The sequence below is a fragment of the Hypomesus nipponensis genome, chromosome 11 (assembly GCF_054491055.1).
Source record: "Hypomesus nipponensis isolate SF chromosome 11, ASM5449105v1, whole genome shotgun sequence".
Taxonomy (NCBI): domain Eukaryota; kingdom Metazoa; phylum Chordata; class Actinopteri; order Osmeriformes; family Osmeridae; genus Hypomesus; species Hypomesus nipponensis.
This window is the reverse complement of record NC_140371.1, coordinates 10,197,341-10,209,463: the sequence shown is the minus strand read 5'-3', so window position 1 is coordinate 10,209,463 and position 12,123 is coordinate 10,197,341. Positions and strand designations below refer to the sequence as shown.

Below are 12,123 nucleotides of genomic sequence, written 5' to 3'. Positions count from 1 at the left end.
GGATGTCATAAGTGGTCCAGATTAGACACAACGGGAGATTTCCTACAACAGAATATGAATTTCAAATATAGTAATGTTAGATTTTTTTTTACAAAATCAAGACAAAATATAGCTGCAAGCAGCAATGAAGTGGCCAAGCATTCAAATGACCCAGAAAACATATTGGACATCCTCAGAACAGGGTTCCGAGTGCATGCAGCAAGTTTGGTGTGAATCCATCCAAGATTTGCTGAGATACGACCCAACTTCCTGTTTGCTGGCTTTACGGCTCATTTTGATTGGCTGTACAGGGCAAACGGCTTCTAAAATCAAGCTCTGCATTTTTGCTTCCTACGTCCACGCCCAGGATCACATGACACCAAATTGGTTGGACATCCGATGAATTTCCTACTTGTGGATAATAAAGTTTACCTTGACCTTGACATCCTCAGAAGAGAGTTCAGAGTTACCAAGGTTGGTGTTAATTTCTCAAAGAGTTGCTGAGTTATGACCCAACTTCTTGTTTGGTTGCTTTGTTGCCAGTTTTGATTGGCTGTACCAGACAAACGGTTTTGAAAATCAAAAATCTTTGGATAACTTCAGTGAGGGTTGGTCTGAAGATGATGTGTGCCAAATGTGGGAAAGATTGGACATCAATTGAAGGAGTAGTAGTGAAAAAACGTATTTTCTTAAATTTCAAAATGGCGGAAAATCTATAGAACCGGAAATTGACGTCATGGAGTGTGTTGAACTCGGTCATACGGCTCAAAAGTTAAAGTCCAACTTTGACCAGTTGGTGGCGCTAAAGTGCTCCAATGGGAGACATGTAACTTACTGTAAATAAAGAGGGGCCTGTCCTTAATGTGTGCCAAATTTCACAACTTTTTACCATACGGTTCTAGGGGCTGCCATAGACTCCAGTGGCGGAAGAGGTGTAGTAATAATAATAAGAAAAGGTAGAAACAACTAAGTGGCTCCGCAGCTTAGCCACCAATTATTATTTGTAATAAGCAGTGATAGATATGTTACTTTCAGTTTAATTTAAGAGATTTAAACTTCCAGTTTAATCTTAAAAACTGGTAGTAAACTCTTAATATTTGGATGTGGTTGATATGCTCATTACTTCTGTTTGACCTTCTGTATTTTTCACATTAGGGAGAACTAGATCAGGAAACCCACTAAGAACATGTAGAAGAATGTGTAGTGTTTATTTAAAAAGTGTGTAGCAACCACATGTAACAACAAAGGCTTATTTTATAACAAGGCCATGGTCTGGTGAAATAGAAAAAGCTGTATAAACCATGAAAATCCAATGGTGTGGTTCACTCACATACTGTAATACTGGACCATACCATCCAAAGTACAGAAAACAAAATCAAAGTATTTTTAACAGCAACATCAGGATGTCATTCTCCTATAAAGCATAATTCTAAGATATTTTACTTCATATACAACACAAAATATCATATCTGGTACATAAATATCTCAATTTACCACTGATATCATAGCAATTGAAAATAGCACAATCAACAAATTCACAAGCAAAGTAGAAATGGGAGTCATGATACAAACAAGTGGTAAATGCACAATGAACATAAATGAGATACATGAGTTATAACGTAAGACAATTTGAATTAATCTTGTTTATTAAAATGGATCCTATAAGCACCTAAAGATATATCCCCTTCAGAACATTCAAAAACATATCCTTTTAAATCTAGACATCTATATATAAAAAATAAAAACATGCAATTCTATACTTAAAACCATTAAAAAGTAAAGGTTTAGCCATGGCATAATCTCTATAGTGACAAAACAAAGTGCCTTTGTTGGTTGACACCTTCAATAGAGAACAGCACAAGCAACTTTCACTTTCATTTGCACTCATTTCAAGTTGGTAACTCCAGCTAAAAGCTTTCAAATAGTTGACTGAGCTGCAATGTTTGCCAAGTCAATGATCCCAATTAAAAATCTGAACATCAAGAAGTCACTTTATATAATTCAGTACAGTGACAGTAATGCAGGAAATGTATTTCAATCTCTGCAAGACTCAAGGTGTATTGCATAATGAATGAGTTCTTCTGATAACGGTAGTCAAAATAGCTTAATCAATATATCAAGAAGTAAACACATAGACAAAACAGTCACTGCAACATCAGGCCAGCTGAGATGGTAAAAGAAAAAAAACTGTAAAAGTAGTATTGGCAACACATTGTTATAAACTTGTCAGCCATCCACCAACCATTTGAAATAAACGTATAAATGGTTGGTAAAAATGTATCAATGGTCAATAGGTATGTTTGATTTTTAAAAGACACTGGCAAAGCAGCCACCCCACAGCCCCTGGAGGGGCTTTGGGGGGTCCATGCGTCTATCATCTCAAAATATTTCTGATGACCTTTATTTTACCAGTACTTTATAAATGTACGGTGCTTCAAGTTTCAGTTGAGGACAATTGTATGCCAACACATCAACCTATGGTGAAAATGAAAAATAAGGAGTGCAAAAATGTCTCGGCAGAACTAGATGGTTACACAATTCTGAAATAAGACAATAAGACTCATAATACCAACACAGAAGTATTCCTTTACCAGGGAAATGTAGACGATACTTCGAAAAAGACATTAAATGCCGGTCCTGGGCAACCAGTCATCAATGGAATCTGTATTTACGAGCAGGCTTGATGCTGACATAAGTCTTTTTCATCTCCTCTGAATCCTCCTTCTTCACAAGGTGGTAACGCTCTCCTTTGGTGGTCACCACCTGGTTGCTGTGGTAACGCACAAGCTTTTTGGGGGCCTAGATCAAAACATAAAAATACAGTCTTTGTAGGAATCTTTTTCAAGGGGTCAGACACCTGGGATGTTCCCAAAACATTTGAGCCAGAACCTACCTCTTTGGGTACAACTGGCCTGTGAGTTTTCTTATCATCCTCTCTGTCCACCAGCATGTATCTGAAGAGACATTCCAATCATTAATATATAAATACTACTATACTATATAGTATTGCCTAACTTGGAGACATGATTTGTTATTAAAAAAACAGGAGTTTGGAGAAAAAAATCTTCAAACGGAAACTTACTTCTCCAGGATGCTCTCTTTCATCTTCTGGTCTCCTTGTCGAGACACAATCTTCCCATGGTGAACCTAAAGGAAACAATTTAACCTGGTTGATAGAAAGTCCACAGTACAATATATCACCAAGACAAAAGACCCAGTTCAAGTGAAACGGTTGATGTTTTAATATCATTGATAGAAATGGACAGACTAACATTGAGAGGGGAGGGGCTAAACTGGACATCTCCCTCGATGATGAGGCGCACAGCTTCCTCCATATCTCCCTTTGCGATGGAAAGGGCACTCCTGGCATCTGATAGGCTGCACTTGGGGAACATTTCCAGGAGGTGCTGCTCCTGAGCCTCAAATTCAGGGATGGTTATCTGGATGTAGTGGGACAGTACAAGCACCATATAACACCCACAAGCAATCTAAATTTGAATTGACAATGGACCGGGTAGGTTTGGTTTTGCTGAGCAGTGTAACTACCAAAGTGTTACTACCTTTGCGGTGGCACCCTCTATCTGTGTCATCTGATGATTTGTTTCTCTTGGCGGTGGAACAGTAGAGATGGGGCTGAGTTTTAAAGGTAAATCTTCAAAACCAGCCTTAAGTGCACTCTTTTCTGCATCCAAGAAATGCTCAATTATTACATTATGACACAATTACATTATTGACACTGATGACCTTGAAAACAGATGGATTGTTACATATTTTAGCCAAGCTTTTGTAAAATGGATGTGCATCACTTAATGTGTAATGTATGATACTAAAGGCTACATTTTCATGTTACCTGAACTACGGGCTGTGGCTAATTTTGAAGCCAGGCTGAACATCATCTCACAGACTTTGACACTGTAAAACACGTAAATATTGTTTTGTTTCAAGGTGAAAAGAACAGATAGGCATTGACTTAAGTCATGAAAGCCACGTCATGAAACAGCTAAATCATGACCTGACAGGGAAATCTAGGCAATGGAATTGGTACACATTATTTTTGTTACTTTGGTGTGATTAAAGAGTGAAAGGATCCTTTAATGCTTACACATGCAGACACAACACATTAACTAGATGTTCAGAGACACATTTGTTTAGAATTACCTGTCAATTTCAGCAAAGCCAGGGATATAGGCCTCTAGCATCTCAGCAAACACCTCCACGTCAAAGTTCTCTTCCACACTCTCCTGAGAACCCAGATCCTCCAAAACTCCAGTAATGTAGGATAAAAGTACATCATCCAAGGTGCTAAACAGGAAACAAGGCACATCAATATAGTCAAGACATATACTGTACCTGGACAACATTCATTTAAGCTAAATGATGTGGGATAGCTGGGTACAGAAAAATATAAAAGTAAAATATAATAGTAGAAAACGTATTTAACTACCGGTAGTCTGTTACAGCAAATAGCCTACTACTACAGTGTGATACATCAACCAAGTCTTACCTGAGGTCTGCACCAGGAATGTAAGTCTGTATGAACTCATGCAATGCATCGTGGATTATCTTGTGAAGGTCCATAACGATTTTCACCACACTAAAAAAGAAAAAAACACAAACATTATACAAAAAGACTAGGTTGCTTTGGCTGTCAATGCCAGACCAAATGAGCTAACGTTGGGCCTATGTAAAAAAAAAAAAGAAGAAGAAAAAAAAGGGTTTTAAGAGGCAGCAGTTATCGGCCATCACTAACGTTACCAAATCCTCAATGTTATCGGGATAACCTAAATGATGAACTAAATGATGAGTGACAGCAGATGGTCCAGCAACAGTAGCTAAATATTCTAGAATATACAAAACAGCTGTGTTCTGTTCTGAGATCTTTGATAGCTAGTTATCGCGTTAACAAATACACACGAAGATTGAAACAACGTTAGCCGGGTTATTTACTAATAAAATACTTTTCACTTATCAGCAATACTATTTGAAAACATTAAGGACAGAGATGAGGCGAATCCGATCCTATGACGTTTTAATTGCAGTTTGCAAGCTAGCCAGTCAGCTAACTAGCTAGCTGGTTAGCAATGTTGTTCATGTTGAAAAATACTTACGTTCGATTGAAAGTAACCTAATAAGTAAAAAACAGGTATGGACGGGAATTGTAATCGTTTCCCCTTACTGGTGCATCAGGAATGCAGGATACATGAATTCAGAGGAAATAGACGAAATAACTAGCAATTAGCTAGCAACTAGCAAAAAGCAGCCCGCTGTCACTATTGTTCAAAACATATGACGTCATATCCCCCCAAATGTAAATACAAGCACGTGCGTGCAAAAAAGTGCGTGCATAGAAGCTAGCTGACCATTAGTAGGGCTACAATCACATTTTCAACGACTTAATTATTTCCAGACTGGCTTAATATTACTAACAATAATTTCCCTACACAGGATTACATTTGATGACATGTCGAAGTGAGAAAAGCAACACATGAGGAGCCCAACACCGCAACTCTTCTGAGAACACCTGGGAAAAACGTACGTTGTTCTGAAGTGTGAACTATTTCAATAAGGGTTGCAGTTGCATTGCCACAAAATGAACGCTAGATGGTAGCATTCAAACACCGTGTGGTTTCACATCCTCCAGGGATTTGTATTTATTTTAGTAGGATAGATGCTCACGGGACGATAAAAACAGAACTTGAGGTTATCAGAGCACATCTTTAACAGTTTAGTAAGTGTTATGATGAATTCATGTTACTTATAATTGATTATTTAGCAAAACCTTTGGGGTATAACTCACCTTTGGCCGATTGTTATTTTGCTATTAAGTACAGATTCAAATAAATAATGTAATTAATTAACTCTATAAATGTAAAGACTCATTTGCAAATGCACGTGACACATACAGTATATAGATCAATATTCAGTATTTAGCCTTTTCTGTTTTAATGGTCAATAGAAATGGAAGTCAAATCATCAACTTTCAGATGGTCACACAAAAAAATGGTTTGTCAGGTGAACACTGCGAGAATTACAACAAATGTTACAGTTATGATCTCTGCTATTGGATCCAGCTGCACGGTCTTGCTTTGTTCCAGTTCTCCTGGTTTGCCATTATAAACGCAGAAGATCTATTTTCCACCTGATGGCATGAGGTGGCCCATCTGTTTGTGTGTGTTATGGCCCAGAGGTTAGAGAGAGGGAGAGATTCCCCTGGCCTTCAAGGTGTTCCACCACAGAGAGATTTAACACTAACCTTGCTGGTCTTCTGTCCCACCAAGAAAATCAACACACTGAGTCTCACTGCAATTTTACAAACTCTTCGAACTTTACATGTATCATTTTAACCATGTTGCATGCTTTTGAAGTGGAGATTGTAAAAAGGTATATTGTTTCTACTGTACTTTTTATGATTTTACGTATGCGAAGCACAAGTTGTCAGACCAGATTTGCTCATTAACTGTAATTAATTATTGATATTTTGCCAAAGATATAATAAATCATAATTACAAGTGTTTCTACATTCATACTCATTCATAAATTTAGAGTTTTCATTGCAACATTCTTATTTTTACTTTTAACTACTTTCAAATGTCTTTAGAGCTATGGTTGTTGAATATGTTATATAAAAGTAAAAGATTTTCCCAAAGGAAACACAATATGCTATCAGGAAAGACGAGAGTTTTATATTTCATTAAAGTTGAACATTCACAATATGTTGAAAGCTCACAAAAAGTATAAATACATAGTTTATTTTTCTTTTTTTCAGAAAGGAAAAAGTTTTTGTCTGTTATGTATTTGGATATGCATTGCTTAATGATGAGATGTGTCCATTTGGTGTCCCACACCCATTTACAATATTTAAATTAATACATGTATAAACAGTATATTATAAGACTCAGCTTTGTCACTTTAACGTATCTGAGTATTTATGTAAAACATAATTACACTCAGACGTACCAATTTTTTTTTTTTGTGGTGGGCCCAATCCCAATAAATAGGTAGATAAAATGAAAACATAAACAAACTCCTATTATTGGCAGATGCAGAACTGTTATATAACTGTAATATTTTACAGAAAACACTTATCCTTGTGTTTTGCATCATTCAATGAAACCCTGTCAGACCATAATGCAGTGTGAGAGACACATGACTGTATAATATATCCCTTTCAACATTTCCCTCCATATCAGAATGAATAGACAGTGTACAAAGTTTAGCAAGTGTCTCAAAATGTTGATCATTCGACTTTTTGGGTCATTGGTGCACTCTGATACAAAAACCTGTGTTTACAATTGCATATATTGATGCCTATGATCTGAAGGCTGAAGGTCAAGACCATTGTTACTTATTACACTATTCATTGGATTATTCATATGATTTCAAAATAAAATCCGTGGGATTAATTCTTGACGTCAACAAGGTGCTGAAATATATGAACGCTCTTATCAAGGCAGAACAAGCCTTGATTTCATTTTCCATTTTGAAACCCTATTTGTCAGTGACCTACTTGTTAAATGAACATGCAGTTTCAAAACATTATGCTGTTTTACTTTGATACATTTTCTATTTTTACTGTAGCAGAATGCAGAGGTATGATCAAGCATACCATGCAACAATGCCGAGTCAGAAGACATAATGTGGATATTGTACTGCCGGCACAGATTTCCATTCTCACACAGACAATGGGGTAGGTTGGGGGTAGTGTGTGTCTGAACTCAAATTTTCTCATTTCCCGTCCTCATCAGTCACCAAACACTGTGAACAATTTATTGCCAAATTAATTACCCTTTACCCAACTTTAGACAATAATACTCTGAGCTGTCTGTTGGAACAGTTCTGTAATTATTCTATTAATGTTTGATTTGCAGTTCAGCCAGAGTGACTTCATATTTCAACTTTATTATATTTTCTTAGTGATTGTGTAGTATTGCATGTATAATACAATGATTCATATTTATTTGATATTTTTCAATCAAATTACCTATGTGGCAAAGTAGGAATCAGCAAATGTTATTAAGTTTAACTCAGAATGTTTTCAACAGAATTTAAACATTTAACTTCTAACCACTTTTCACTTAACTCTTTCTAATTCATTACAAAAGGTGACTTAATTCAGTGAAATCATGCAAATTAAAGTTTAATTAAACTTTTGAAGTCTTACATAAAGGGAGTTCACACAAGTATAAGCCAGCCTTTCACCCTAATGTCTAACAAGCCTCCTTATTAATGACTTGCAAAATAAATAGTTTTATTAGCAACATTTTATATTAACATATCTTCTGTGCAGATGCTCCTGTCCTAATACTTTTCAAAAAGAAAGATTAATTTAGTTTTTAGTTACATTATTCAATAATTGTAATGCAATTTAAACATTATTTTTACATTTAATTGAACGAATTTACTACATGTACTCCATGTGGGCTCATTTCAAGTAATTCCACAGTGACGGATCAGAATCTTGAGATTATGGATTTTGGCTGTTAATGCTATATGTCAGTAATTTGCGGTAGTTGTATCCAGAGCTATGGTTTGGAACTGGTTCCCTCTGGGCTGATCTGCTTCAGATCCGGGCCACCTGTGTGGCCTAGCTTGCCCTCGCGTCTGCCTCCTGTCTAGATCCTGTCCCCAGGAAGTAGGCACCAGGCTACCCCTCATTTCCACCCCCACCCCCAAACCGCCCACCCCCACCCCCACCCCCACCCCCCAACCAGACATTGGGATCGTGTGCACAGGGAGGGCCAGACGGGGTATGCAGACACAGACCTCTCCTTAAACCCACATGAAAAAAAACCCCATCTAAATCCAATCTCATTGATTTACAAAATGTTTTTACATTTTTCAAAACTACCTCTCTGTACTAAAAGCTGCCTTATGTAGTAAATATTATATAAAATATTTTAAAAGGGGGCTTCTATTTGTCTCTATAGTCTATTGCATTTACTCTGCCCTGTGATTACAAAAGAACTGTAAATCCAATGGTTCAAAAGGATTGTTATTACTGACCTGGGTTCTTCTCAGTAAGTAAAATGGGCTCTCCAGTGACATCTGTCTTTGGTGTGTGTCTCTGTTCGGCAGTCGATAGGTGAACCTGCCCGCGGCATCCATCTTGCTTGGCCCCCACTTATTACCATTGATCTAAAGGAAATAAAGAACACACGTGTTATTATATACAGCCTAGAAGCATTCCCTTTCCTCCTCAGTGATAAAGTGAAGGGGGCTAAATTTATGAAATATGGCTCTTCCAACATCTTCTGTCTTCCTGTCAATAGGACAGCACTTACACACAACCTGGGTCGATAGGAACTCATCTTTTTAATGATAACTCTTAATGATGTAGCTTTTTTTTCTTCCTCTTTTTTTGCATATCAAAACTCTTCTTCCACCCTGACAGGTTTTTGAATGTATATGCTGACATGTTTGTTTAGACCTGTCTGCTTCGTTTAATCATTAGTTATATGTTAGCTTTTTTTCTTTTTTTTCTTTCTTTTTTTTTACTTCCCTGAGAAAAAACAACAACTGTGAAAAAAACATTGAAACGACTAGCATCACCAGTCTGAGAGATTGCAGTTACAAATTTACATGTTGGTTTTCAGAACATTTCTCTGAAGCTTTTGGGGGCCTCTCATGTGTGAGACTGCTCAGTGGAGAGAAGACACCCCTCTGTAAAAACATCTGTTGTGGAAATGCCTGTCAGACTCCCTTTTGTGGGCCCCGTCACTTCCTCGTGCTTAGATTGTCATTTGTTTTGATCATTTATGTGGGTGAAAGAATAAAGTTGAAAAATATAGAGAAGGCACCCATGCAGTCGGGGAATCATCAGTCCGGGCAATCATTTTATACATAGTAAAGAACGTTTCTCTGTGATTTTGGGACGATGGTGCCCAGCATATTGAAGCATATCATACAATGTTATTTAATGCAAAACCAAAGTGGCAGGTGTAATACTGTAATACAATGTGTGTGGTGTGACAAAAGTACCATGCTTGGGGAAATTTAAGTACATTCTGTGCATGCACACACTCTTCTCTTTAAATCAAAGCTTTGGGAGAAGGAGCAAACATTGACAGACACACATTTAATTATTCAGTAGATACTTTTAATCATTCAGTTACTTTAACAAACCAAATGTGTGTTTTATTTACAAAAAATGATGACAAGGACTGTTTCAGTGTCCTTTTTATCTCCTGGTCTATCTTTACTATCTTTCCAACCTCCTAAATTTAAAAACACAGTCGAAAAGCACTTTCTGGTAATAATGATCTAAGGTGTGGTGACATGTAGTTTACAGACCCACACAGGGAATGTTTGTAGAGGATCTCTCCTGTATAGTGCCACTAGGCTTCTCACCTCTTAGTGTGTTGAGGTCGAAATCCATTCATCTCTTGTCAAACAGCACCTTGAAGTTATTCCTCATCCCTTCCAACAATATTGCCCAGTCTAATCACAACCAGGAGCACTGATACAGACAACCCATTTTAGGCATTGTAACAGATCTCAAATTGTATGAATGTACAAGTGGTTTTCCCTCCCGTTTTGTTTTAAATATGTTTCATTACTATTGGTCAGCTGAATGACCTGCTTTGAAAAGTTTGATGTTAGTAAGTCCATGTGTTACGATTGACCCCCCAGTAAGACAACAAACTAGGATGAACTTACAGTACATTGTTAAATCTGGAGATTTCTTTTCCGCTCCTCTAACCAGTATTAGATAAGATACTGCCTGACAATCATGTCAGCATAAAGATTGAAACAAGTATGTGACTTCAAAGGCCTCATCCATCTAACACTTTGATAATGACCTTTGACTGAATAAAAAAGTGTTCACAAATGTATTCCTCAAACCTACTACAGTAAACTAGAAGTTTCTTATACTTTGAAGTCAAGGTGTCCTTTTTTTGCAAAGGTGTATTTTTCTGTGACCAGTTATGATACTAATGGAAAACAAACATCATTGTTTCACTTTGCTTCCACCAGATGTTATTCCAGGCCATGAAGATAACTCAGAGAGTGAACTAGGAAAGATGAGTCTATGATTCTTTACATTCTGTTCATGACAACAGCTGCATAGGTATCTGATACTAATTATTACTAATTGAAGGATCAAGATATGCTGTAAAAGTATTTAGTTTGTGTACTTTCGGATTTCATGTTCATAATAATGAGCGAGATTACGTCTTCTCCTTACAAAGTCTATGCATCTTTGATAGGCTGTTGACCAAGTTACCGAATGAATGACAACAAATTTAACAGAGCAGATTTTGTCTGTGTTTCAGTTGAGTGGCACCACAGAAATGGCTTGATAACCTGCCCCTCTGTATTTTCTCTCTCCCAGGGAATCCCTTGGAGTTAGGGTAACTGGCGTTTCCCCTCCAGCCTTTTATCAGATCGCCTCTCCAGGTTTCCAGCAGCTCCAGCCACCTTCCCATGGTATATCTCTTCCTATTTTACAACCCCACCATGTTGACCACAACACTAGGCTTTAAGAGTGAATTTAGATATTCTCGTAGCGATTTTTGCCTTGTGCTTTTTCCTTTTTTTCTTGAATTTAATCTACTGTTACATTATTTAGTATATATCATATATTTTTGTGGAAACCTGACGTGGGTCGGTGTCCTGCTACCATAGTAAATTCATGAGAATTTTCTGATTGATTTAAATAATTTTGTAACCTTTTAAATGTATTCCGTCACACTAGAAAGTGACACATTGTAATGACTGAAGTAAGGTTATCCAGGTATGAAGATATGATATATATATATATATATATATATATATACATATATATATATATATATATATATATATATATATATATATATATACATATCATAATACTTTATCAGATGTTAAGTTTTAAATATTGTCTTCCATGTTGTTTATAAATGTTTTTTTCAGCGATGAACTGCACCCTTTTCCATCTGTTTGATACTTTTCAATGTTTCATACATTTATTTGACTCAGAGGTTCTGGGATCAGTTGTTTAGCCACCAGACGAGCATAACTAATGGTAACATTTTGTGAGAGGGACCGACCGGATGCAAGTTAACCAAGCAGGAAATAATCTAGGGTTTTTCCTGCTGCATGAATGGACACAGAATATTCAGATAATAAATGAATCCCAAAAAACAGGTCGAAGTAAGGTTA

At 36.8% G+C, this 12,123-nt stretch overlaps 1 protein-coding gene and 1 long non-coding RNA gene across 2 annotated transcripts; one reads left to right on the top strand and one right to left on the bottom strand.

The window, feature by feature from the left end:
- Positions 1-1,168: 1,168 nt before the first annotated feature.
- cuedc2 (CUE domain containing 2) lies at positions 1,169-5,259 on the bottom strand. The gene is made up of 9 exons (XM_084708784.1): positions 5,088-5,259; positions 4,484-4,573; positions 4,138-4,281; positions 3,830-3,891; positions 3,540-3,661; positions 3,252-3,419; positions 3,062-3,126; positions 2,873-2,933; positions 1,169-2,778 (listed from the first exon to the last, which is right to left on the bottom strand). Exons 2-9 carry the CDS (start codon positions 4,555-4,557, stop codon positions 2,632-2,634), a joined length of 843 nt encoding a protein of 280 aa, XP_084564910.1. The 5' UTR covers positions 4,558-4,573; positions 5,088-5,259; the 3' UTR covers positions 1,169-2,631.
- A 121-nt stretch (positions 5,260-5,380) lies between these two features.
- LOC146268031 (uncharacterized) lies at positions 5,381-11,703 on the top strand. The gene is made up of 3 exons (XR_014768770.1): positions 5,381-5,511; positions 10,954-11,047; positions 11,312-11,703. It is a non-coding gene; the product is annotated as an uncharacterized LOC146268031 (long non-coding RNA).
- Positions 11,704-12,123: the final 420 nt, after the last annotated feature.

Excerpts from the sequence above, each read along its gene's own strand:
- cuedc2 (XM_084708784.1), bottom strand. The coding sequence starts at position 4,557 with ATGGACCTTCACAAGATAATCCACGATGCATTGCATGAGTTCATACAG. Across the intron at positions 3,420-3,539 it reads TAGAGGGTGCCACCGCAAAG|ATAACCATCCCTGAATTTGA; the intron begins GTAGTAACACTT and ends CACTACATCCAG. Across the intron at positions 2,779-2,872 it reads GGCCAGTTGTACCCAAAGAG|GCCCCCAAAAAGCTTGTGCG; the intron begins GTAGGTTCTGGC and ends GTTTTGATCTAG.